At 44.1% G+C, this 20,573-nt stretch overlaps 1 protein-coding gene across 6 annotated transcripts in view; it reads right to left on the minus strand.

Moving 5' to 3' along the window:
• Nucleotides 1-758: 758 nt before the first annotated feature.
• The window catches only part of C1QTNF9 (C1q and TNF related 9), a 30,277-nt gene continuing 10,462 nt past the window's right edge, over nt 759-20,573 (minus strand). For 3 of the 6 annotated variants that reach the window (XM_053662858.1, XM_053662869.1, XM_053662872.1), the window contains exons 3-5: nt 11,536-11,592; nt 10,091-10,153; nt 759-7,097 (exon numbers count right to left, since the gene is read on the minus strand). In XM_053662858.1, coding sequence (XP_053518833.1) covers nt 6,328-7,097; nt 10,091-10,153; nt 11,536-11,592 — 890 coding nt within the window. In that variant the 3' untranslated portion in view covers nt 759-6,327. The remainder of the gene's footprint in view (nt 7,098-10,090; nt 10,154-11,535; nt 11,593-20,573) is intronic. The other 3 variants (XM_037148579.2, XM_037148578.2, XM_053662849.1) reach the window with 1 other exon arrangement.

A 20,573-nucleotide genomic window follows, 5' to 3' on the forward strand; every position in this document is an offset into this window, starting at 1 on the left:
AGGGTTTCACATGGAGACAGGTCCTAGGCCCCAAACTTGGGTGAGGGGACCACTACAGGCCGCCCTGCCCCCTTAACGCAGCACCTCAAATTGGTGACGATAAGGTCACCAAGAGCGCAAAGGGCCCCTCCTGTACAACTTTCGTTCCCCGCCTGGCTCTTCCCAGCCTTCCAAAAATTTGCCCCAATCCCCGCTGGCCACGCAGAAAAGGGAGTCGACTTATCTCCAGGAAAGGAGGCGGCGCTACCTCCCACTCTGGGGCTGGACCACAAGGAAGGCACCCACCCGAGACCAGCCAGTGCTGCTCCTTGGAAGGGAAGCCCCACTTGCTCCAGGCCTCGCAGGGACCACCGACTGCCGCAGAGCCGATATCCAGGTTACAAGCCGCCCCACCTGGCGCACAGCACAACATCCACTGAGGAGCCGAGCCCCGCCCCGCCCCGCCCCGCGGGCATCCCTGGGTCCTCCTCCCACCCCAGGGCCAGCCTCAGGACCGGGTTTCCAAGGCAAGCTGTCCAGCCGCCTCACGTGATGTCCGCATTTCTCCGGGAGAAAGTGAGACCAGTGAAACCTGGCCGGTCGTTGTGCCCTGGGCAAGAGCTTTAGCCCACCGCCTCCCACAGCAGTGCGGTCTCGCGCCCTCTTGCTCCTGGAGTGAGAAATGGCTGAGGTTTTCCCTTCCCCCAGATGACTGGGAGTGTGTGTGTGTGTGTGGGGGGGGGGGGGGCGGGGGCGGAGAATTCTTCCCAGAGGGGCGGTAAACATTCAGAAGGCAGCCTGCGAGGCCCGAGGGCCTTCCACGATGAGAGAGGGGGACTTTGACCCGCGACCACTGGATGGACCTTCACTTGAGAAGATGGCAGGAATTAAATACAGGTGTGACTGGGGAACATCAGAGCTATGGTTGTGTGGGACCAACTAAATTAACTGTCACTAAAATATTCATCTATTTTGACTTGAAAAACTATTATAATAACCTACAATATAAATTTGAATATGGAGGACTTCACCAAACTTCATTCAACAAGACGGGAGTGAAGAGATTTTAGGGTAGGAGAAGCATTAGGAAGTTGTGATTTGGGGCTTAGCATGGGGACTGTGGAACAGTGCTAGGACAAGGGGGGAGGGGGGAGGCACTGTGACAGCCTCAGCCTCCTCCAAGAAAGAGGAAGTCCCACCACAGTCCCCTGTTGGGAGCAGGTCATTGTCCAGGTTCTGAGGCTTTATCTTGATGAACTTAAGCATTTTTGTCTGCAGAAAGGCAACTGACCAGGTACCCCATGTACCTTCTAGGAGTGTGCAGGCATTAAGTGTCTTGTTTACAGTAAGGTGTGTTTTTTAAGCTTTTTTTATTTATAGTCACCAGAGAATATGTTTTCATATGATTTCAGAGAGAGGGGAACATTGATATGAGAGGAAAACATCTTGATTGACCACCCTCTGGCCAAAATCCAACCCTCAACCCATTGGTTTAGGGGGAGGACCCTTCAAGCAATTGAACCACCTGGCCAAGGCAGGAGTAAGGTGTTTTTATTTTGAGAGCTGTCTGTGGGCAGAGAGGAGAGAACCAATAGTTGGTAAAGGGACTCAGGCTAAGTGAGGCTGTGAAAACAACACTATCACATTTTACTTGGCTGTCTTCAAACACCTGCCGCTTCTTGATGTCTCAGGGGATGGGGCTACTGCAGTAGTCAACATTGGAGTGATACTTTGGGAATTGACCTTTCTATAGAAGTGAAGCCAGATGACTGAGTGTGGGGAAGAAGACCATGCAGGAAAGTAGGAAGGGAGAGCTGTTATACAGCCTTCTGCCAGCTCCTCATAATATCACCTCTCCACCCTGGCTTTATGCAGGAACTGGATGCTCAATGATTTGGATAAATCATTCTCTGAATGCAGAGGGCATTAGAGGCTTTGGTCTTCTGTAAATAAAATAAAGCATGATTCCTTTGCCATGGATACCAGAGGTATGATTGTTACAGGACAGACCCAAGGGGGGTGCACAATATACTATTATCAAAAGGACCTCCCACTAGGTTTGCTATGCCTGCCACCAGAGGAAGACATCTCTCAATGCTTGAGATTTGTGAAAGGGAATATTTATTTAAAAGTTATACAGACTTAGAGTAGTGACTAAATGTTTTCATTAAAATACTAAAGTCCTTTAGGATACCCAGGTAGGCACACAGTCCTTCCTTCTCCCTCTGCCTAGTGTGGAGTACTGTATCTCAGGAAAAAAGATAGAAGTCCATGATTCGGGCTCCTGGCACCATCAGCTGTGTCGCCGCCTTGATCTCCAGTTAATCCAAAACCATGTGGCACCTTCTCATGGCCTACTAGCAAGAGTCCTTTCACCCCTTTTCTTCCAGGAAAAGTCTCTCCTGCTTCCTAAGCCACGTGGCAAAAGGGAGCACCCCAAAGCTACATGGTTCTCACTCTTGCCAAAGCTGTGGGGTCCCCACTCTGCCAAAACTATGTGGTTCTCCCCTCACATGGCTGCTGTGTCTGGGTTTAAATCCCTGCACCAGTCTTTCTCTGCAGCCCTATTTCCGACTCCTCCTACAATTGGCTACACTTGCCAGCATTCCTGTATTTGTCCAGCTTTACTAGGCTGCCATCTTAAATCTGGGCAGGTGTGGCCCTATGGCATGGAGCCAATTATCTCCAAGCTCTCATGCAGGTGCTGTAACCAGGGGGAGCTGCTTCCCAATTACATCTTGGGTGGAAGTCACTTCCATCCCCCTGGCTCAAAGCATGGCCACAGCTATTTAATATATCTATGAAACCAGTTAAATATTATAGGTATATTAAATGACCATGCCAGAGGTTAGCTGCAAAGCTGTTGCTATACAACACAGCTCCCAATGACCTTGTTCCACTTGTCCTATTCCCCAGCTCAGCTTTGTGAGAGGGTGAGGACACCCTATATATTTTTCTAATATTTCCTGGATACCGCGAGTTCTGGACCCTATACAAATCCCTGCCTGGGGCCCCTCTCCTGGCTGCACCCCATCATGTGACATGACTTAATCTCAAATGGCAGATTAGAGCCCCCCAGCCCTACCCCGGTCAATGTTATCTTTCTGAAGATCTTTAAAACATGTTTTACATCTCACTTTCTTATTTGCCCTATAAAAATTATTTTATAAAAACTTGTATCCTATGTCCTAGTCATAATTTGTACTTCTTTTCTTTGTGCTTATCTCAGCCTATAAAGTTGTGGTCTTCAACAGAGGGCCTAAACACAAGTATTCCCTTACTGGGTCCATAACAAAGCTAGGCTTTTCCACAGGAGAAAAACAGCTTGGGTTATTACAATTCAAAAAACCTCCAAAGAATAAAAGTATTCTGGCTAAATGAGCAAGTAAAGTGATCAGTCAGTCATTCTATAGTTGGACAGAGCATGAGACAAGCTCCTCACCTGGGGTACAAATCTTAAGGAGGCACTCATGGTTGGGATCATGTGCATGCAGTGACAGCAGCTGAAAGTGAGGTGCCTCTTTCAACTTTACACTCTGAGTGCATTACCTGCTTCACCCTAGTCCTAGTTCTGTTCTAGAAGAAAAATGTACTAAGGAAAGCCAATAAAATACTTATAAATAGAAATTATTTCCCAAATAGTCCCCAGCCAGCCAGTAATTTTTTAGTATTTCATCTATTGATGTGCTGCCTCCTCATAATGGTAATCCAGAAAAGACTGACTTTTCCAGAGAATGAAGATATCACCATAACCACATTGACTTGGTTGAAGCATAGATAGAATGGCTGTAAGTCCCAATTTTAAGTGGCACATTATGTCAGACATCTCATCCTAGCCTGTGGTTAAGAAAATGCTGTAGCTTGAATATCCATTGAGCTTGCATTCTAGTTGCTCTCTACTAATAGAAAAGTGTATTAAGTTAATTTGTGAGGATTGAAGCCACTATTGCACAAAAGAAGACTGGGGCACAAGAAGACTAAATAACACCTGCAATTCAAATTCCTTCATCATGGCTGGAACAACAACCCATAGCTCAATTCTGTCTTGAGCTTTCCCACTGTGATGATACTGCCCCTCTCATTGGACCATAAATAACCTAAGATTCTTTTAAAAGAAAGCAGTAGTAACAACAACAAAAATCTGCATCAAAATGGTTTGAGCAAAGAGAGAATTTGCTGGCTCACACAACAAAATATTCCAGGAGATTCTACCTTTAGGTCTGGCTGGATTTAGGGCCATAAACAATGGCCTCATGGCTGGGTTTTGTCCAGCTGTTTGGCTTGGTTCTCCAGCTCTATAAATTAGCAAAATGATGACCAGCTCAAGTCCTAATTTCAGCTGAAAAAGATCTTGCCTTTTTTTCCATTGGGTGTTCCTCAGTTGCAGGTGGCATTTCATTGGCTCTGACTGGATCACATGCCATCTTAAAAATCATCACCATGACCAGAAGGAGGTGCTGTTTTTATTAGCCAGGCCTGGGTCTCGTGTGCCCTACCCCACACTCCCACCTCAACTATAGTGCCTACAACATCTGAAAGACTGGGGACCCAAGAGTGGACATTAGGCTGCTTTCATCAGAAGAAAGGGAAGTGGATGGTACCTGTATGAACAAGATATGCTGTCAGTAGGCTTGAAGGGCAAGTTTTTCTTTTATTCCACTCTCTTAGTAAATTCAACTCTATTCTATACTTCAAACTATAGGATCTGTGTTCAATAACCTTTTTCTCTTGTGTACCTCATTTAAAATTTTAGAAGATAAATAGTGAAAAAAGTCTGATGGGATTGTCCTGCTGGATTTCAGACTTGTTTGAAACCCATGACCCCTTTTTTCCTTCCTACTTCTCCCTTTTGGGGTGGAGCATCTATCCTGTGTCTGTGTCATCACTGTTTTTGGAAGCACATAACTCACTGTCTGGTTTCACAGGTCCATAGATGTAGAATAATTTTCCTCAGGACAGTTCACACAAGAGATCTCAACTATAGCTGACTTAAATAATTAAGATCATAAGATTTAGAACTTTGACTTAAGGATATGTGGATGAGGTTTTTGGACTTAGGGTTGATACTGTAATAGTTAAGACCTTTTGGAATATTGCAATGGGATGAATGTATTCTGCACATGGGAAGAACATGAATTTGAAGACTACAGACTTCCAGAGAGAAAATCCAGAGAGAAGACTGTTATGGGTTGAATCGTGTCTGCCCAAAAGATACAATGAAATGCTAACCCTTGGCATCTGACCTTATTTGGAAATAGGGTCTTTCATATGTAATCAGATTAAGATGACATCACACTGCATTAGAGTAGACCCCAATCCAATATAATTAGTGTGGTTAAGAACATGGAGCCCTGCCTGGTGTGGCTCAGTGGACTGGGTGTCATCTTGCAAACTGAAAGGTCATGGGTTCAATTCCCAATCAGGGCACATGCCTGGGTTGCAGGCTGGGTCCCCAGTGGGGAGCATGTGAGGGGCAACCACACATTGATTTTTCTCTTCCTTTCTCCTTCCCTTTCCCTCTCTCTAAAATTAAACAAATAAAAAAATCTTAAAAAAAAGAAGAGGGAGATATGTGCACAGACATAGGGTGATGATGGCCATATGAAGTCAGAGATGAAACCTGGAATGATGTTGCTACAAGCCAAGGAATGTCTGGCATTGCTAGAAACTGGAAGCAGCAAGGAAGGATTTTCACCTAGAGGCTTTGTAAAGAACCTGGCCCTGCCAACAACTTGACTTTGCCTTTCTGGCCTCCAGCACTGAGAATAAATTTCTGTTGCCACCTGGATTGTGGTACTTTGTCATGGCAGCCCTAAGAATATAATACTAATTCAAGTCTGACAAAATGGTTTGCTGAACAACTATATGTTGAATTTAATTAAAACCTAATTTAGAATATGAATGAAGTGTTCTGCCTGTTTTGGGGATGTCTCATTATCACTATCTTAAAATTTTTATTAGTAACTAAATGGAGAAAACACTTTTCTTTCTCCCTAATGTCCTTGGAAATACAGATAAGAGGTAAATCATAATATTGTTCCTCTGAGCGCTAAAATGATATCAAAACGCTCTTTCCACAAGATGCACACATGCAAAGGATTTTTCAGGTATTGAAAATAATCAAAAATATAAAATGAACTATAATGAATAATATAAGTATTTAAAATTTACTCTAGGAAAGATTGTGAATTACATAGAATTGGTTTTAAGAATAACTTTTCTATTTTTACCTTTTTACTAATTGTTACAATAACGAGAGTAAATAATACAGAAAAATCATCCAATCATATACTGCACTGAGCTAATTTTGATAGGCGGGAAAGCAGATTTATAAACATGTCTCCCTCATTAGCTGCTGAATAAAAGGAAGCCCGTGAAAGTTGTGTCATCATCCTCATCCGCGAACAATCCATTGAACCTCTCCCCTCCTGTCACCTGCATCCACACCTCGTCCCCAAGCTTCAGCTGTAGTACAATGCCGCCAGAGGCCTGGTCCTCAGAGCTGATGTAACCGTCCTTGGTGTGCAGTACTTTTACCCCATTTTTGACTAAAGATACCTGTACATTCCTGGAGAAAACAGTGATATGGTAGGTGAAGTAATAGACCCCAGCAATGTGGCAAATAAATTTTCCCATAGCTATATCATAATGGTTGAATTCGTTATACAAGATCCTGTCAAATTTGATGGGTATGTCTGAAGAGGGAAACTTGCTCAGCACAGTAAGCCCCACAGTGAAAGCACTTTTTGGCAAGACTGGAGTCTCACCAGTTTTCCCTTTTTCTCCTCGGTCCCCTTTCCAGCCTCTCAATCCCCGAACCCCTGGCTCACCCTGAGGTCCCAGGGGCCCAGCATCTCCCTTGGGACCAGGCTTTCCAGTGGGGCCTATTGGGCCAGGTAAACCAGTTGGGCCCATTGGTCCAGTATTGCCCTTCAGCCCTTCTGGACCAATGGGACCCACATCACCTTTTCCCCCCTTTTGCCCTTGAGGACCAGTCTCTCCTCTGAGGCCTTTCTCCCCCATGCGGCCAACAAGTCCCTTGGGCCCATGTTTCCCTGGGGGTCCTCTGGAGCCTGGATCTCCTTTGATGCCTTTTGCTTCCACTTTTCCATTTGATCCTAGGTAGGGGAAGAGAGAACAAAGGAGGCAGTGATTTGTGAAACACTACCTTGTGAAAACATCTTAGGTTTTTCTACTATTTCTACTATATAAGTGTGATAAAACAGTGTACAGTTTTAACATATGTTCAGGGTTTGAGAACCTATCCACTCTTAAACTGCATACCTGTTCATGCACCCACACAAAACACTACTAAACTAGTGTCAGATCTCACATAGAAAAGTACACCTCTTTTTTAATGTTCAGTGATCTCTGAATTTTTATTGGCCTCCTACACCCCACTCAAGGGGTGGCCCACTTCTACAACCTTTAATGTCTCTTAATTTTGGTGTCATTGACCTCAGACACCACTTTGCCATCCATGGTCCTGCAGGTGGTAGTCTTTTGGATGGATTGTATTGTCTGTTGTCCAGGCGTCACCAAGACTGACGTCCTCCTCTTCTTCCAATAGGCAGTGGTAAGTGGCAATCTCAGCCCTCAGCTTAACCTTGATGTTCAGCAGGGCCTAGTATTCCTGGTCCTGGCAGTGCACCTCTGCCCAGGTCTGGGCCAGCTCTTACTCCAGTTGCAGACAGATTCCATCGAGCTGTTGCATCTGCTTGGCATAGCACATCTCCACCTTTCTCAGGCTGTTCTTTAAACTGGCCTTCATATTTCTTATCAAGTTCAGGTTGATCTCCAAGGACTCAACTGTATGTCTCAGCTCAGTGAGTGTCATCTCAGCAGCTCCCATCTCAGCTGTCTGCAAGGTGACCACTGTGGTGCTCTCCTCAATCTGCTGGGACCAGTACTTGTCTGGATCCTCTGTGTTCTTCCAAGCCAGCTCGTCATACTGGGCCTGGATGTCCACCATGATCTTGTTGACATCCTGAGATTTGGGGGCCTCCAACCCCATGGTCAACCCAGAACTGACAATCTGGTTTTGTAGACCATTTCCTTCCTCCTTGTGGTTCTTCTTCTCGAAAATCAGCTCTTCCTTGAGAGCCTCAATCTCTGTCTCCAGTAGTATTAGTGTCATCAGTAACCTTTCAGAGCCCATTTATGTCATTTTCCATAGATTGGCGCATGGCCATCTCTGTCTCATACTTGACTTTGAAATCATGAGCAGGAAAATGGGCATCGTCAAACTGCAGAACGATGTGCTATTGCCCACAGAACTTGCAAAAATCTGAGCCCTCAGGTCTTCAATGGTCTTGAAATAATGCCAGAGACTGACCCAGGTCAGTCTCTGACCTGGGCTCCCTTTCTTTCCAAGTGTACCCAAATTTTGGTCTCCAGTCTCTGATCATCAACCTCCAGGCTTCTCATCTTCTCCAGGTTGGAGGCTAGGTGGTCATCCAGGCATTGCATAGTCTCCTTCATCCTCTAGATGCTGCCTATGCCTGCCAGATGCGTGGTCATCCCTGCAGCCAGGACCCCAGATCTTCAGCTGCCCTGCACACCAGTGGAGTGGGACACAGAGATCTGGGAGCCTGAGCTCCCCATGGCTAAGAGATGCTGGCCATGCTCCTGGCTGGCCAGACTCAGTGGCTGGGCAATGACATAGAGCCCAGGGTCCTGTAGTTTGTGGAAAAGCTGGAGTGGGTGCTGAAGCACATGCTGTTCAGAAAGGAAGGCAAGAGGCTGAGACTCAGGTTTCAAGCAGCAGTGAGTCTGAAAGCAAAACTTTTTACCACCTAAGTCTACTATATATTTGACCACTAAACAATGCTGCTTTGAGGAAACACATTTTTGGAACAGATAAGAACAGCAAAGGACAGATCATCATATTTTACCATGTATAATGCACACCCACATTTCTGTATACATTATGCATGGGATTATTATAACCATGGTATGTAATCATTATACCCATGTATGGTGTGCATCATTATTTTTCCCTCAAAAATGCGGGCAAAAAAAGTGCACATTATACATGGCAAAATCTGGGTAACTCAGGGGACTTTCAATAAACTGACACTCAATTATGTGACACCCTCCCAAAAGCTCCTGATGGGAGTGAACAGTAACTAAAGTCTTCAGTGTGGCATTCTCTATTGTCCAGCCTGGCCTGTCCATTGTGCCCAGTGTCCTGCACCATTTGTTATTCAGTAGCTCAGTGCTTCCCTGTTTCCTTCAGCTTGGTTGGACAGTGGTGGTTATGAGTATGGACCTGGGAGTTAAACAACAGAATTCAATCCTCTCTCCACCACTTACACACAGTGTGGGATGTTAGGCAAGCTGACTGGCCACCTATACCTCTTTTTTCTCCTCCTCCTCCTCCATACTGGGATAATAATATTCATTTATAGGCTATTATATTAAGTGAATCAATACATGAAAAGCACTTAGAGCAACTTAGCACAAAGTGAATGTTGCATGTTTGCCATTATGACAATTCTCCATCCCCATCAGTCACAGTTGCCAAGAGTCCTCCTTTCTCTTCCTGCCCAATTCAAGTGCCACCCTCTCCATGTAGTCCCACCAGACACACTGAGTCAAAATTCAGTGTCATTCCTCAATGTCATACACTAACTGAGGTTCAGTAAATGAGACCCCATGGACAAAATCTAGCTTACTGTCTGATTTTGTATGGCCCACAAACTAAGAATTCTTTACATTTTAAAATAGTCACAAATAATATTCTGCAATACATGAAAATTATATAAAATTCAGATTTCAGTTTTCACAGAGTTTTTTCTGCAGCACTTCCCCATTTACTTACAAACAGTCTATGGCAGATTTTTGCTACAATGTCAGAGTTGAATCAAGTAACAGAGACCATATGGTTTGCAAAGATGAAAATTCTTTCTCTCTGGCCCTTTACAGGAAAAGTTTGCTGATCTCTGCACTGAATTAGGAGGTTCTGCAGAGCAACAACTGTGTTCACTTTATTGTTGGATCATCCCCACAGCCTAGTAAAGTACTTGCCCTTGGTAAGAACTTAATAATTATTGCTAAATCATTAATAGTTCAGGATTAGTGCATGGTGAAATGGAACACAATTTCTGACCTTGTTCTCCTTTTTCTCCATTCATTCCATCCTTCCCTGGATTACCAGGATGTCCTGGTTCTCCTAGGTAGAAAAGAAAAAAAAAACAGACAAAAATTGAAGTTCCAATTTTTGTTGGCATTGGTCTCAATCAGTGATGTAAACTGGAGAGTCCAGGAGTGACACCCAGACCTGACACACCCCCCCCCTACAGATGTGCCAGTGGAGGGAGGCAGATATGAGCAAGCAGCAAGAGTGCTGAGTTGTGTAAAAGATGTGAATTATAAAATGAATTTGGTGAACTTCCCAAGCACTCAGCTTCAAGAAGGGAGGACAAGAAGGGAGTATGTGCACAGATAATTACAATTGTGTTTTCTCATGTGAGGAGAGCTCAGGACACGCCAACACATTGGAGGCGCTGGGTGGCTTTCTCACTTCTGTTCTTTTTCTTTGTTTCTTTTGGTTTTAAATTTTATTTTTCAACTACAGTTTAAATTTGATATTATTTTATATGAGTTTCAGTTGTACAGCATGGTAGTTTGATAATCATATACTTTGCAAGGTGTTCCCCCAGTATTTCCAGCACCCACCCAGCAGCATACATAGTTATTACAATATTACTGACTATATTCTCTATGCTGTATTTTATATCCTCATGAATATTTTGTAATTACCAATTTGTACTTCTCAATTCTTTCACCTTTTTCATCCAGTCCCCCAAACCCAGGTGTTCTGGCAATAGCATCAGTCTGTTTTCTTTGTCAATGAGTCTGTTTCAATTTTGTTTGTTCTTTACTTTGTTTGTTTCAATTTACTTTGTTCTTTAAATTTCACATATAAGTGAAATCATATGTTATTTGTTTTTCTCTGACCGGTCTATTTCACTCAGCATAATACCCTCTAGATTCATCCATCCCAAGTGGTAAGATTATATTTTTTTGTATGACCCAGTAATATTCCATTGTATATATACCACATCTTTTTATATACAACAATCTATTGATTGACATTTGAGTTACTTCCATACCTGGCTATCATAAACAATGCTGCAATGAACATAGGAGTACATATATTCCTTCAAATTAGTGTTTTGGATTTCTTCAGATATATATCTACAAATGGAATCATTGGGTCATAAGGCAGATCCATTTTTAATTTTTTAAATCCACACCTGAGTACCTGCTTATTGATTTCAGAGAAAGAGAGAGAGAGAAACATCAGCACAAGAAAGAAACATTGATCTGTTGCCTCTAATACATGCCCCAACCTAGGACTGAATCTGCAACCTATGCATGTGCCCTGGCCAGGAATTGAACCTATAATGTTTCGGTTTACAGAACAACACTCTAACCAACTGAGCCATAGTGGCCAAGGCTCCATTTTTAATTTTTGAGGACTCTCTATACTTCATTCTTACCAACAGTGCATGAGAGTTCCCTTTTCTCCACATCTTCACCAGCACTTACTATTTGTGGATTTATTGATGATAGCCAATCTCTTCATCTCTTCTTCTTCTGTCACCCCTATGATGCAAATATTGTTATACTTCATGTTGTCATACAGGACCCTTGAACTATTTTCATTAATTTTTTTTCTTCTTGCTATTCTGATTGGATATTTTTGTTACCTTGTCTTCCAAACTGCTGACTGGATCTTCTGCTTAATCTAATCTGCTGTTGATTTAGTATATTTTTCATTTAAAATATTGTAGTCTTCATTTTTAAACTAGTTTCTTATAGTTTTCATTTCTCTTTTTATGTTTACTATCTATCCAAATTCTCACTGAACTCATCTGTTCTTCTGTTAAGTTTCTTGAGCATCATTATAACCACTGTTTTGAACTGTGTATCTGGTTGATTGCTTGTCTTCATTTCATTTAGTTCTTTTTATGAGTATTTGCCCAGTTCTTTTTGTTGGGGTATGTTTCTTTTTCTCCCTATTTAGGTTGCCTCTCTATAATTGTTTCTGTGTATTAGGTAGATCTTCTACGCCTTCCAGTCATGTTATAGTGGCCTCAGGTATCATCTTGTGGACTCAGTGGTGCTGTCTTTCTGATCACTTGAGCTAGGTACTCTAGGTGTTGTTTGTGAATCGAAGTACCCACTGAGCTAAAGCCAGCCCTAGGTACTCTAGGAATGTCCCTCCTGTGTGTTTTGTGACAGCTGCTGTCGTAACTGAGTCCTGATTGCTGTTCACTTGTCCTTTGGTGGAGATGATTCTTGAGCTGGCTGTCTGTGAGGATTGACTCCAACCACAGTGTAAAGCTCCTATGTGGGGACTGACCTTATGAAGTGAAAGTAGCCTCTGAAGGGTCTGGTACCTGTTGAGATTTCCCTTTGGGTGTACCACTTGTGGAGTTAATTGGGTGTTGCTTTGATATGGTTTGAATCCTGCCACTGGATGTGTTGGTTCTGGGGCCTCTTGAAAGGCAGATCAATGTCAGACACTTCCTGCGACTGGCCCTGGGCTACCTGTTTGGAGCTACAAAGTGATCCACAGATTGTGGCTGCCTGTGCTGGGCCTGGGTGTTGTAGGGGCTAACTGTAAACCAAGGCAGGCTTCCACCGGCAAGAATCCTGGGAAAAGGTCAGCAAAAGGCCCAAGGCATTCTCACATCTGCCTCTGCTTATTGGCTGCCTGTAAGGCTGTCACTGAAAGAGGCTCTGGTGGGATACAGGTTGGGTGAGGTAGGTTCTCAGTGAGTCACCAGGTAAGGATGAGTGGTGTGCACCATAGTAACAAAGAATCAAACTCGGTGCCCATGCTGGGACTGAGGCCACTTAACAAAAGTATCAGGGTACACCATTTGCTGGCGCCTGTGGACCTTGGTAGGAGGCAGGGTCTCAGGTAGTCATCAGGACATAGCCAGCAGAGTTCATCAGGCCCAAACAGGCTAAGATGTGGCCATATAAAGGGAGGGCTCTGCATAGGAATGGTAGTACCAGTTGGGCTTGTGAGTGAAGAATGACCCTGCCCAGGGCCTTCTGGCCAAGATGAAGGTATAGGCACAGGTAGATATACTTCGCCTGCTCACAGAACCAAACGGACAACAACAAATTAAAAAACAAAAAATAACAAGAACTGCCAAAAAATTGAACTGTATGAAAGTCCTACGACCAAGGAATTAAAGAAGAAGCATTCATTCAGACTGGTAGGAGGAGTAGGAGATGGGCAACCTGGGTGGAGAGAACATGGCAAGGCAGGAGTTGGAAGACTAGGTGGGTGAGGTGGCAGCTGGCAGACTAGGTGGTTGCACATTTGCATGCAGATAAAACAGGTGGAACAACTGGGGAGCGAGACAGACCACACAATCCAGAGTTCCTGCGCAGGAAAAGAAAGCTGCAAAACCTCTGACTGTAAAAATCTGTAGGGCTTGTGGCAGCAGGATAAACTCCAGCCTCACAAGAGAGTTTGTTGAAGAAATCCACAGGGTCCTAGAGCATACACAAACCCACCCACCCAGGAATCAGCACCAGAAGGGCCTAATTTGCTTGTGGTTAGTGGGGGAAGTGAGTGAAAGCCAGTTGAGAGCCAAGCAAGCATTGTTGTTCCCTCTCGGACCCCTCCCTCACCTACGGCATCACAACACAGCAATGTGGGTTGCCCTGTCCTGGAGAATACCTAAGGCTCTGCCCCTTACAACAACATAACAGGTGTGCCAAGACAAAAAAAATATGGTCCAAGTGAAAGAACAGATCAAAGCTCCAAAAACAGAACTAAGTGATGAAGACACAGCCAATTTATCAGATGCAGAGTTCAAAACACCGGTAATCAGGATGCTCACAGAAGTGGCTGGTCACATAGTTGAGGAAAAAGTGAAGGCTATGCATAGTAGAAATGCACAGGGAAAGAAAAATGCACAGGGAACCGACAGTGAAGGGAAGAAAAATGCACAGGGAACCAACAGTGAAGGGAAGAAAAATGCACAGGGAACCAACAGTGAAAGGAAGGAAACTATCACTCAAATCAACGGTTTGGAGCAGAAGGAAGAAATAAACATTCAACAAGAACAGAATGAAGAAACAAGAATTCAAAAAAATGAGGAGGCTTAGGAAGTTCTAGGACAACTTTAAACATTCCAACATCTGAATCATAGGGGCACCAGAAGAGAAGAGAAAGAACAAAAAATTGAAAACTTATTTGAAAAAATAACAATGAAGAACTTCCTTAATCTGCCAAAAAATATAGACTTCCAGAAAGTCCAGGAAGCTCAGCATCCTAAAGAAGTTGAACCCAAAGGAAGCATACACCAAAGCACATCATAATTACATTACCCAAGATTAAAGATAAGGAGAGAATCTTAAAAGCAGCAGGAGAAAAAGAGACAGTTACCTACAAAAGAGTTCCCATAACACTAGCAGCTGATTTCTCAAAACAAAAACTAAAACAAAAACAAAAGCAAAAATCTTACAGGCAAAAAGGGACCAGAAAGAAGTATTCAAAGTCATGAAAGGGGACTTCCGGCCAAGATCGAGGCATAGGTAGACACACTGTGCCTCCTCGAACAACCAATACACACATTCATCCAGACTGGTAGGTGGGGTGCAGTCGGGTGGCAGCCTAGAGGAGAGGGGTCACAGCACAGGTAGAGGTGACACTGGGCACACGAGGAGGCACCAGGCATGCAAGGAGGCACCAGGCAGACCCTAGGCACCCAGGAAGCAGCTGGCAGACCCCGGGTGTGGGGTGGCAGTGGGCAGACCCAGCGAGGCAGCGATTGAAAGGCAGGGCACTGTGCACAAGGTGGCTGGCTGACCAGGCAGTGGTCCCACATTCGCATGCAGACAACTGGGGAGGAGAGGGATCGTGCAACCCAGGGTCCTAGCACTGGGAAATAAAGCCTCAAAACACTGATTGAAAACACTGGTTGAGGCACAGGGAGAGGCTCCCGCCCTCATGAGAAAGTTTGTTGGAGAGACCCACAGGGTCCTAGAATGCACAAAAGCCTACCCACACGGGAACTAGCATCAGAAAGGCCCAATTTACTTGGGGGAAGTGGAGGAAGAAACTGAGGTGCAACAGAGAGCGGAGCAAAGTGCCATTTTTTTCCCCTCTCTGACCCCGCCCCCACATACAGCATCACAACCCAGCGACTTGAGTTGCCCCGCCCTGGTGAAGACCTAAAGCTCCGCCCCTCATACATAACAGGTGTGAACAGACCAAAACATTATGGCTCAAGCAGAAAAACAGCTCAAAGCCCCAGGGCCAATGGGGCCAAGAGATAGCTAACCTATCAGATGCACAGTTCAAAAACACTGGTGATCAGGATGCTCACAGAACTGGTGAATTTTAGTCACAAATTAGATGAACAAATGAAGGCTAAACTACGTGAAATGAAGGGAAATGCAAAGGGAACCAATAGTGATGGGAAGGAAATGGGGACTAAAATCAATCAAGTGAACCAGAAGGAAGAAAGAAACAACCAAACAGAAAAGGATGAAAAAACAAGAATTTAAAAAATTAAGGAAAGGCTTAGGAACCTCCAGGACATCTTTAAACATTCCAACATTCGAATTATAGGAGTACCAGAAGGGGAAGAGGAAGAGCAACAAGTGGAAAACTTATTTGAACAAATAATTTCCTTTCCCAATCTGGCAAAGGAAATAGACTTCCAGGAAGTCCAGGAAGCTCTGAGAGTCCCAAAGAAGGTGGACCTAAGAAGGAACACACCAAGGCACATCATCATTACATTAGCCAAGATAAAAATGAAGAAGAGAATCCTAGAAGCAGCAAGAGATAAGGAGACAGTAACATACAAAGGACTTCCCGTCAGACTGTCAGCAGATTTCTCAAAAGAGACCTTACAGTCAAGAAGGGGCTGGAAAGAAGTATTCCAACTAATGAAAGACAAGGACCTACATCCAGGATTGCTCTATCCAGCAAAGCTTCCATTTAGAATGGAAGGACAGATAAAGTGCTTCTCAGATAAGGTCAAGTTGAAGGAGTTCATAATCACCAAGTCCCTATTATATGAAATGTTAAAGGGACTTATCTAAGAAAAAGAAGACGATCAAAAGTGTCAATAGTAAAATGACAACAAACTCACAACTATCAAGTGAACCTAAAAAACCCCCTCAAAAACAAAAAGAAGAACAAAAATGAACTAAGCAAACAACTAGAACAGGAACAGAATCACAGAAATGGAGATCACATGGAGGGTTATCAGTGGGGAGGGGGAGAAGGCAGAATGGGGGAAAAGGTACAGGGATTAGGAAGGATAAATGGTAGGTACAAAATAGACAGGGGGAGTTTAAGAATATTATGGGAAATTGAGAAGCCAAAGAACTTACATATATAACCCATGGGCATGAACTAAGGTGGGGGAATGCTGGTGAGAGGGTGGGTGCAGGGCAGAGGGGAATAAAGGGGAGAAAAAAATGTGACAACTGTAATAGCATAGTCAATAAAATATATTTTAAAAACAAAACCAAAATGCCCCTGCACTAGAGCCATACAACTCAGTCTCTCCCTCCTTGAGAGCCTTCCAACAGAGTTGGCACTGAGGGCCCAAGCTAACCACAGCTAGCTGACTCCTCCTTAGGGTGTGAATTTTGTAGGTTGGGGCCACTGGTAGTCAGGAGGATGGGGCTAGTGGATCTCCTGTGGGAGTGCTGTGTGGGTCAGGCAAGTACAAGGGAAATGGCCTCCACCCCAGAGCCACACAACTTGGTCTCTGATACCCACCAAGTTTGCCCACAAGAGCTCTCCAAGTAAGTCTACACCATGGACTCAGGCAGCTGAGTTCTCCACAGGGAGTTGGGAGGGTAGGGATAATGCATACTTTCAGGCTGATGCCTTATTTAGAGGAGTGTTTGACCCAGGAAAGATGGCTTCTGTGGGCATTGTGGAAGAGGGACTTAGCACAAGGACATTGGTGACTACCCCTTTAGCTCTCCCTGCAACTCAACACCCAGTCTGTCCTCACATGACTTCAGTCTACTCTGATCCACCCCTGCTGGAGCCCAGGGTGTATGGCTGTGAAGGTGATATGATACATTGGCTCTTTAAAAGGGTGCCTGTGTCTCTAGAAGACTTTCATTTCTCCCTGGCAGAGTGCCTGCTGATTTTCCCACCAGATGTTATGTGAGCACTTCTACGCTTTGGTGCTATGGGCTTGGGAACCCAGCATTAGGTTGAGACCCCACACTCCTCAGGGGGAACCTTTGAAGGTAGGATATACCTTCAGATTTTCAACTGCTACACTTTGGTGCAGGGCCAGCCTTAATTTCTTATCTCCATCCTTTCTACTAGTATCAATGTAGCTTTTTTCTATAAACCCTTGGTTATAAGACATGTTCAGCTAGTATTCAGCTGGTTATTTATGTTTGTTGCTCTAGAATTGAGATGTAACTTCTATCTATTTGGCTGCCTCTTGGCTCTCCTTTCTTTTCTATCACTCTTGTGTAGAGTACTACAAAAACACAGACGACTATGGTTACATGACATGGCATGGTTTGGAATGGAGAAGAAGCTTCTGGGAGGATCTCTCTAATTCTTTAGAGTGATGGTCAATGTCACTGATCAAATTGGCATGGCAGACTCCATTGGAAACATCAAGTGAGTCAGGTTTTGCTGAACCTACACAAGTCCTCATTCTGGGAACAGGCTTCCCTGAGCTCCAGCTTCCCATGTTGTAAATCAGCAGGTTGGAAGTGGCTGCAGGCTTGTCAGTAAAAGAGCTCACTGGGACATGGTTCAGTCCAGACCCTGGCTTCCCCTATAGCAGCAGACAACCCAGATTTCAGGCCTGTTGATCCAGCTGCGGGGTGACAGGGACAGGAAGGGCCAGTTTCCTGGCCATGACAAGGGATTCACATGGGCAGATTTATATCAGTGATGTCTGGTCTCCTAGGACTTCAGGCAGGCGCTGGGTACTGGAGAGTCTCTGAGCAGTAGCCACCCCTACATTTTCTTCCTTCTTTTCCCTCCCTCTCTACTCCCTTTACTGGCCCACTCAAGAAGTATAATTATTCTCCTCCTTACTTCTTTTTTGTTTCCCTGCTTAATTCTCAATTCTCCCATTCTCTAAAATGGTGGCCTCCAAGTCACAAAGAGTGGACATGTACCTAGTTAATATGCATTTATGTATTCATAAATTACATGCAGATAATGTTCTAAAAATGTGTTCAATATAAAACATTCACAAAAACACATTTGAAAAGGGAAAGATAAAGACAAAGTTAATTTTTAGTATGAGATGTATGATTGAATAGGTTTCTAAGAAACATATATGTATATATAGCATATATGAACTATGTACAAAACATATATATAAGCTGTAAAGAGGTATGTAAAGCTTGAAAGAATGGATTCCATTGAAGAAGAAGGAGAGAAAGTCAATAGGGGAGAAATAGAGAAATTTGGTGTTGGATATATGAGCATTTGTCTTTATCTATCTATTTATCATCTATCTCCTGTATATATTAAATATTTTAAAATAGAAAATTAAAATTTCATATATTTGACAATAAGGTACACACACCCATCCTGGGTCTGAGAGGAGATGAGAGCCTAAAGGCAGGACTCTTGCCACACTCCACCAGAGGTGCGCTGAGCCGTGGAGATGTTGCCTTGAGACTGGAGAAAAGTGTATGCAGAGACTTTTAGAGAAGGCTGAAATGTGACCCTGGGAGTGTGAGGTCATGACTGATGCCTGACTTTCTACTAGAAGAGTCTAAAAAAGAAGCCGACTGGAGCAAGGCCCTGCCCAGCACTGGAAGGTCGAAAAGCTGTTGATGGTCCAGGAAGTTGTAGTTTGAACCAAGTAGCTAAGGGCATAGGAGGCTGGAAGAGGAGGATGAAAAGTGGGATTGGAGTCCAGCAGTCCTGCAAATCTACTGGCAAGCCCTGCTCCAAATCTCCCTAAATTAGTGATTTTCAACCAGCGTGCTGTAAGAATTTTTTAAACGTGTAATACCTGACTATTTAGTCAGGGCAGTAACCTCTTTTCCTTTAAAATGTCAAATAAAAAGTGAGAACAGCTGATATGACAATAGCCTGTGTGAATGTTCTGTTTTAACTATAAATATATAGGTCATATAATAGAGTTGCATCTTATTGGTCATGTCACATAATGAGGTTGCATCTGATTGGTTTATTCTTGGTACAAGAAATCCTTATATAAAAACATAGGCATCTAATTTTTTTCAAAAGTCTCTATGAAGCAAAAAGGGTAGGTAATTATTATTTTTTATAAATCAATCAAAATTATATATTTTGTCAGATTGGCAAAAAAACATATTTTTGGTGTGCCTCAAAATTTTAGTAATTATTTTACGTGTGCCATGAGATGCAAAAGGTTGAAAACTGCTGCCTTAGACAAAGTCCAGTGAAGCCTGGGCCCCCCAGCACCCAGCCTCTGCAGGCATGTCCTCACCCATGGCACCCTCCCGCAGCTATAGCCCCCTTCTGCCAGGCTCCCAACCTGCCCTGCTCCCCTCCCTATGCCTCCCATCCTGGATGAAGAGTACTTCTCCTTGTTGGTCCCCATTGGCTCTATGCTCAGGGACCTGAGAGACTTCCATAGACAAGACTTAGACCCCTCAGAATCCAGTGGCTCCTCCAGGCCCCCAGAACAAAGTGCTGCCCCACCCCAATCCAGCCTCCTTTGAGGCACTGAGCCCACAGTACCAGAGGGGCTCAGGTTAGGATGACTTTTTCTGGATTTTAACATATCCACAGTGGAGAAGAAGCCTGCACTGGCCCCACAGCACCTCTTCACGAGCTCTTCTGTGCTTCGGGGCCCATTGATGGGATCAGGCTGCTCCCTCCACATCTCAGCCTCAGTGGGCCAGATCCCTGGATACCACTCTGGGTGTGTGTGTGTGTGTTTGGTGAGGGTTTAAAGCAGTAACTATGGATTCCTTTCCTCTCATTTCAGGGTTTCACAAACTCTTGTGGTATGTGTGTGTCGGGTTACCACAGCTTTCTGTGAACGGGGGCCTTTTTGAATCAATTGATCTGTTCCAAATGTTTAAATGAGACTCTGGGAGTTTCTGGGAGTCTGATTTCCCACTTCCACATTTCATTTGCCTTCCCTTTCAGTTCCTACTCCCCTAGTGACCAATGGGGCCTCATGGAAGATAAGTTGGGCCTGTCAAAGAATGACAAGGACATAATGCTTGGTTGCTATGGAAACCTAAGCTTTGCCTTTTGTACTTCGAAGGAGTAGGAGGGGTTGGCCTCCTTCCCAAATGCTGAACCCCACCTCCTTGGCAGGACCTGAGTCCCATCAGCCTTTTGATTCACAACCAAGCTGGACCACATGCAATATAGGGTCAAAACCAAATTGCTCTGTGCCACATTATTTTTTAAAAATGGTGAACTTTGTGATGGTTCTTTTGGGGAGGGTGGGGGCTTGGAGATGATTGCTTATAGTTATTATTTTTAATATCATATTTTGGAAGAGCACACTGACTGGTATGGCTCAGTTGGCCGGGCATTTTCCCTCAAAGTGAAAGGCTGCAATTTCGATTCCCAGTCAATGCATGTGCCTGGGTTATGG

This window comes from Artibeus jamaicensis, unplaced genomic scaffold (genome assembly GCF_021234435.1).
Source record: "Artibeus jamaicensis isolate MK-2021 breed Jamaican fruit bat unplaced genomic scaffold, CSHL_Jam_final contig_1028, whole genome shotgun sequence".
Taxonomy (NCBI): domain Eukaryota; kingdom Metazoa; phylum Chordata; class Mammalia; order Chiroptera; family Phyllostomidae; genus Artibeus; species Artibeus jamaicensis.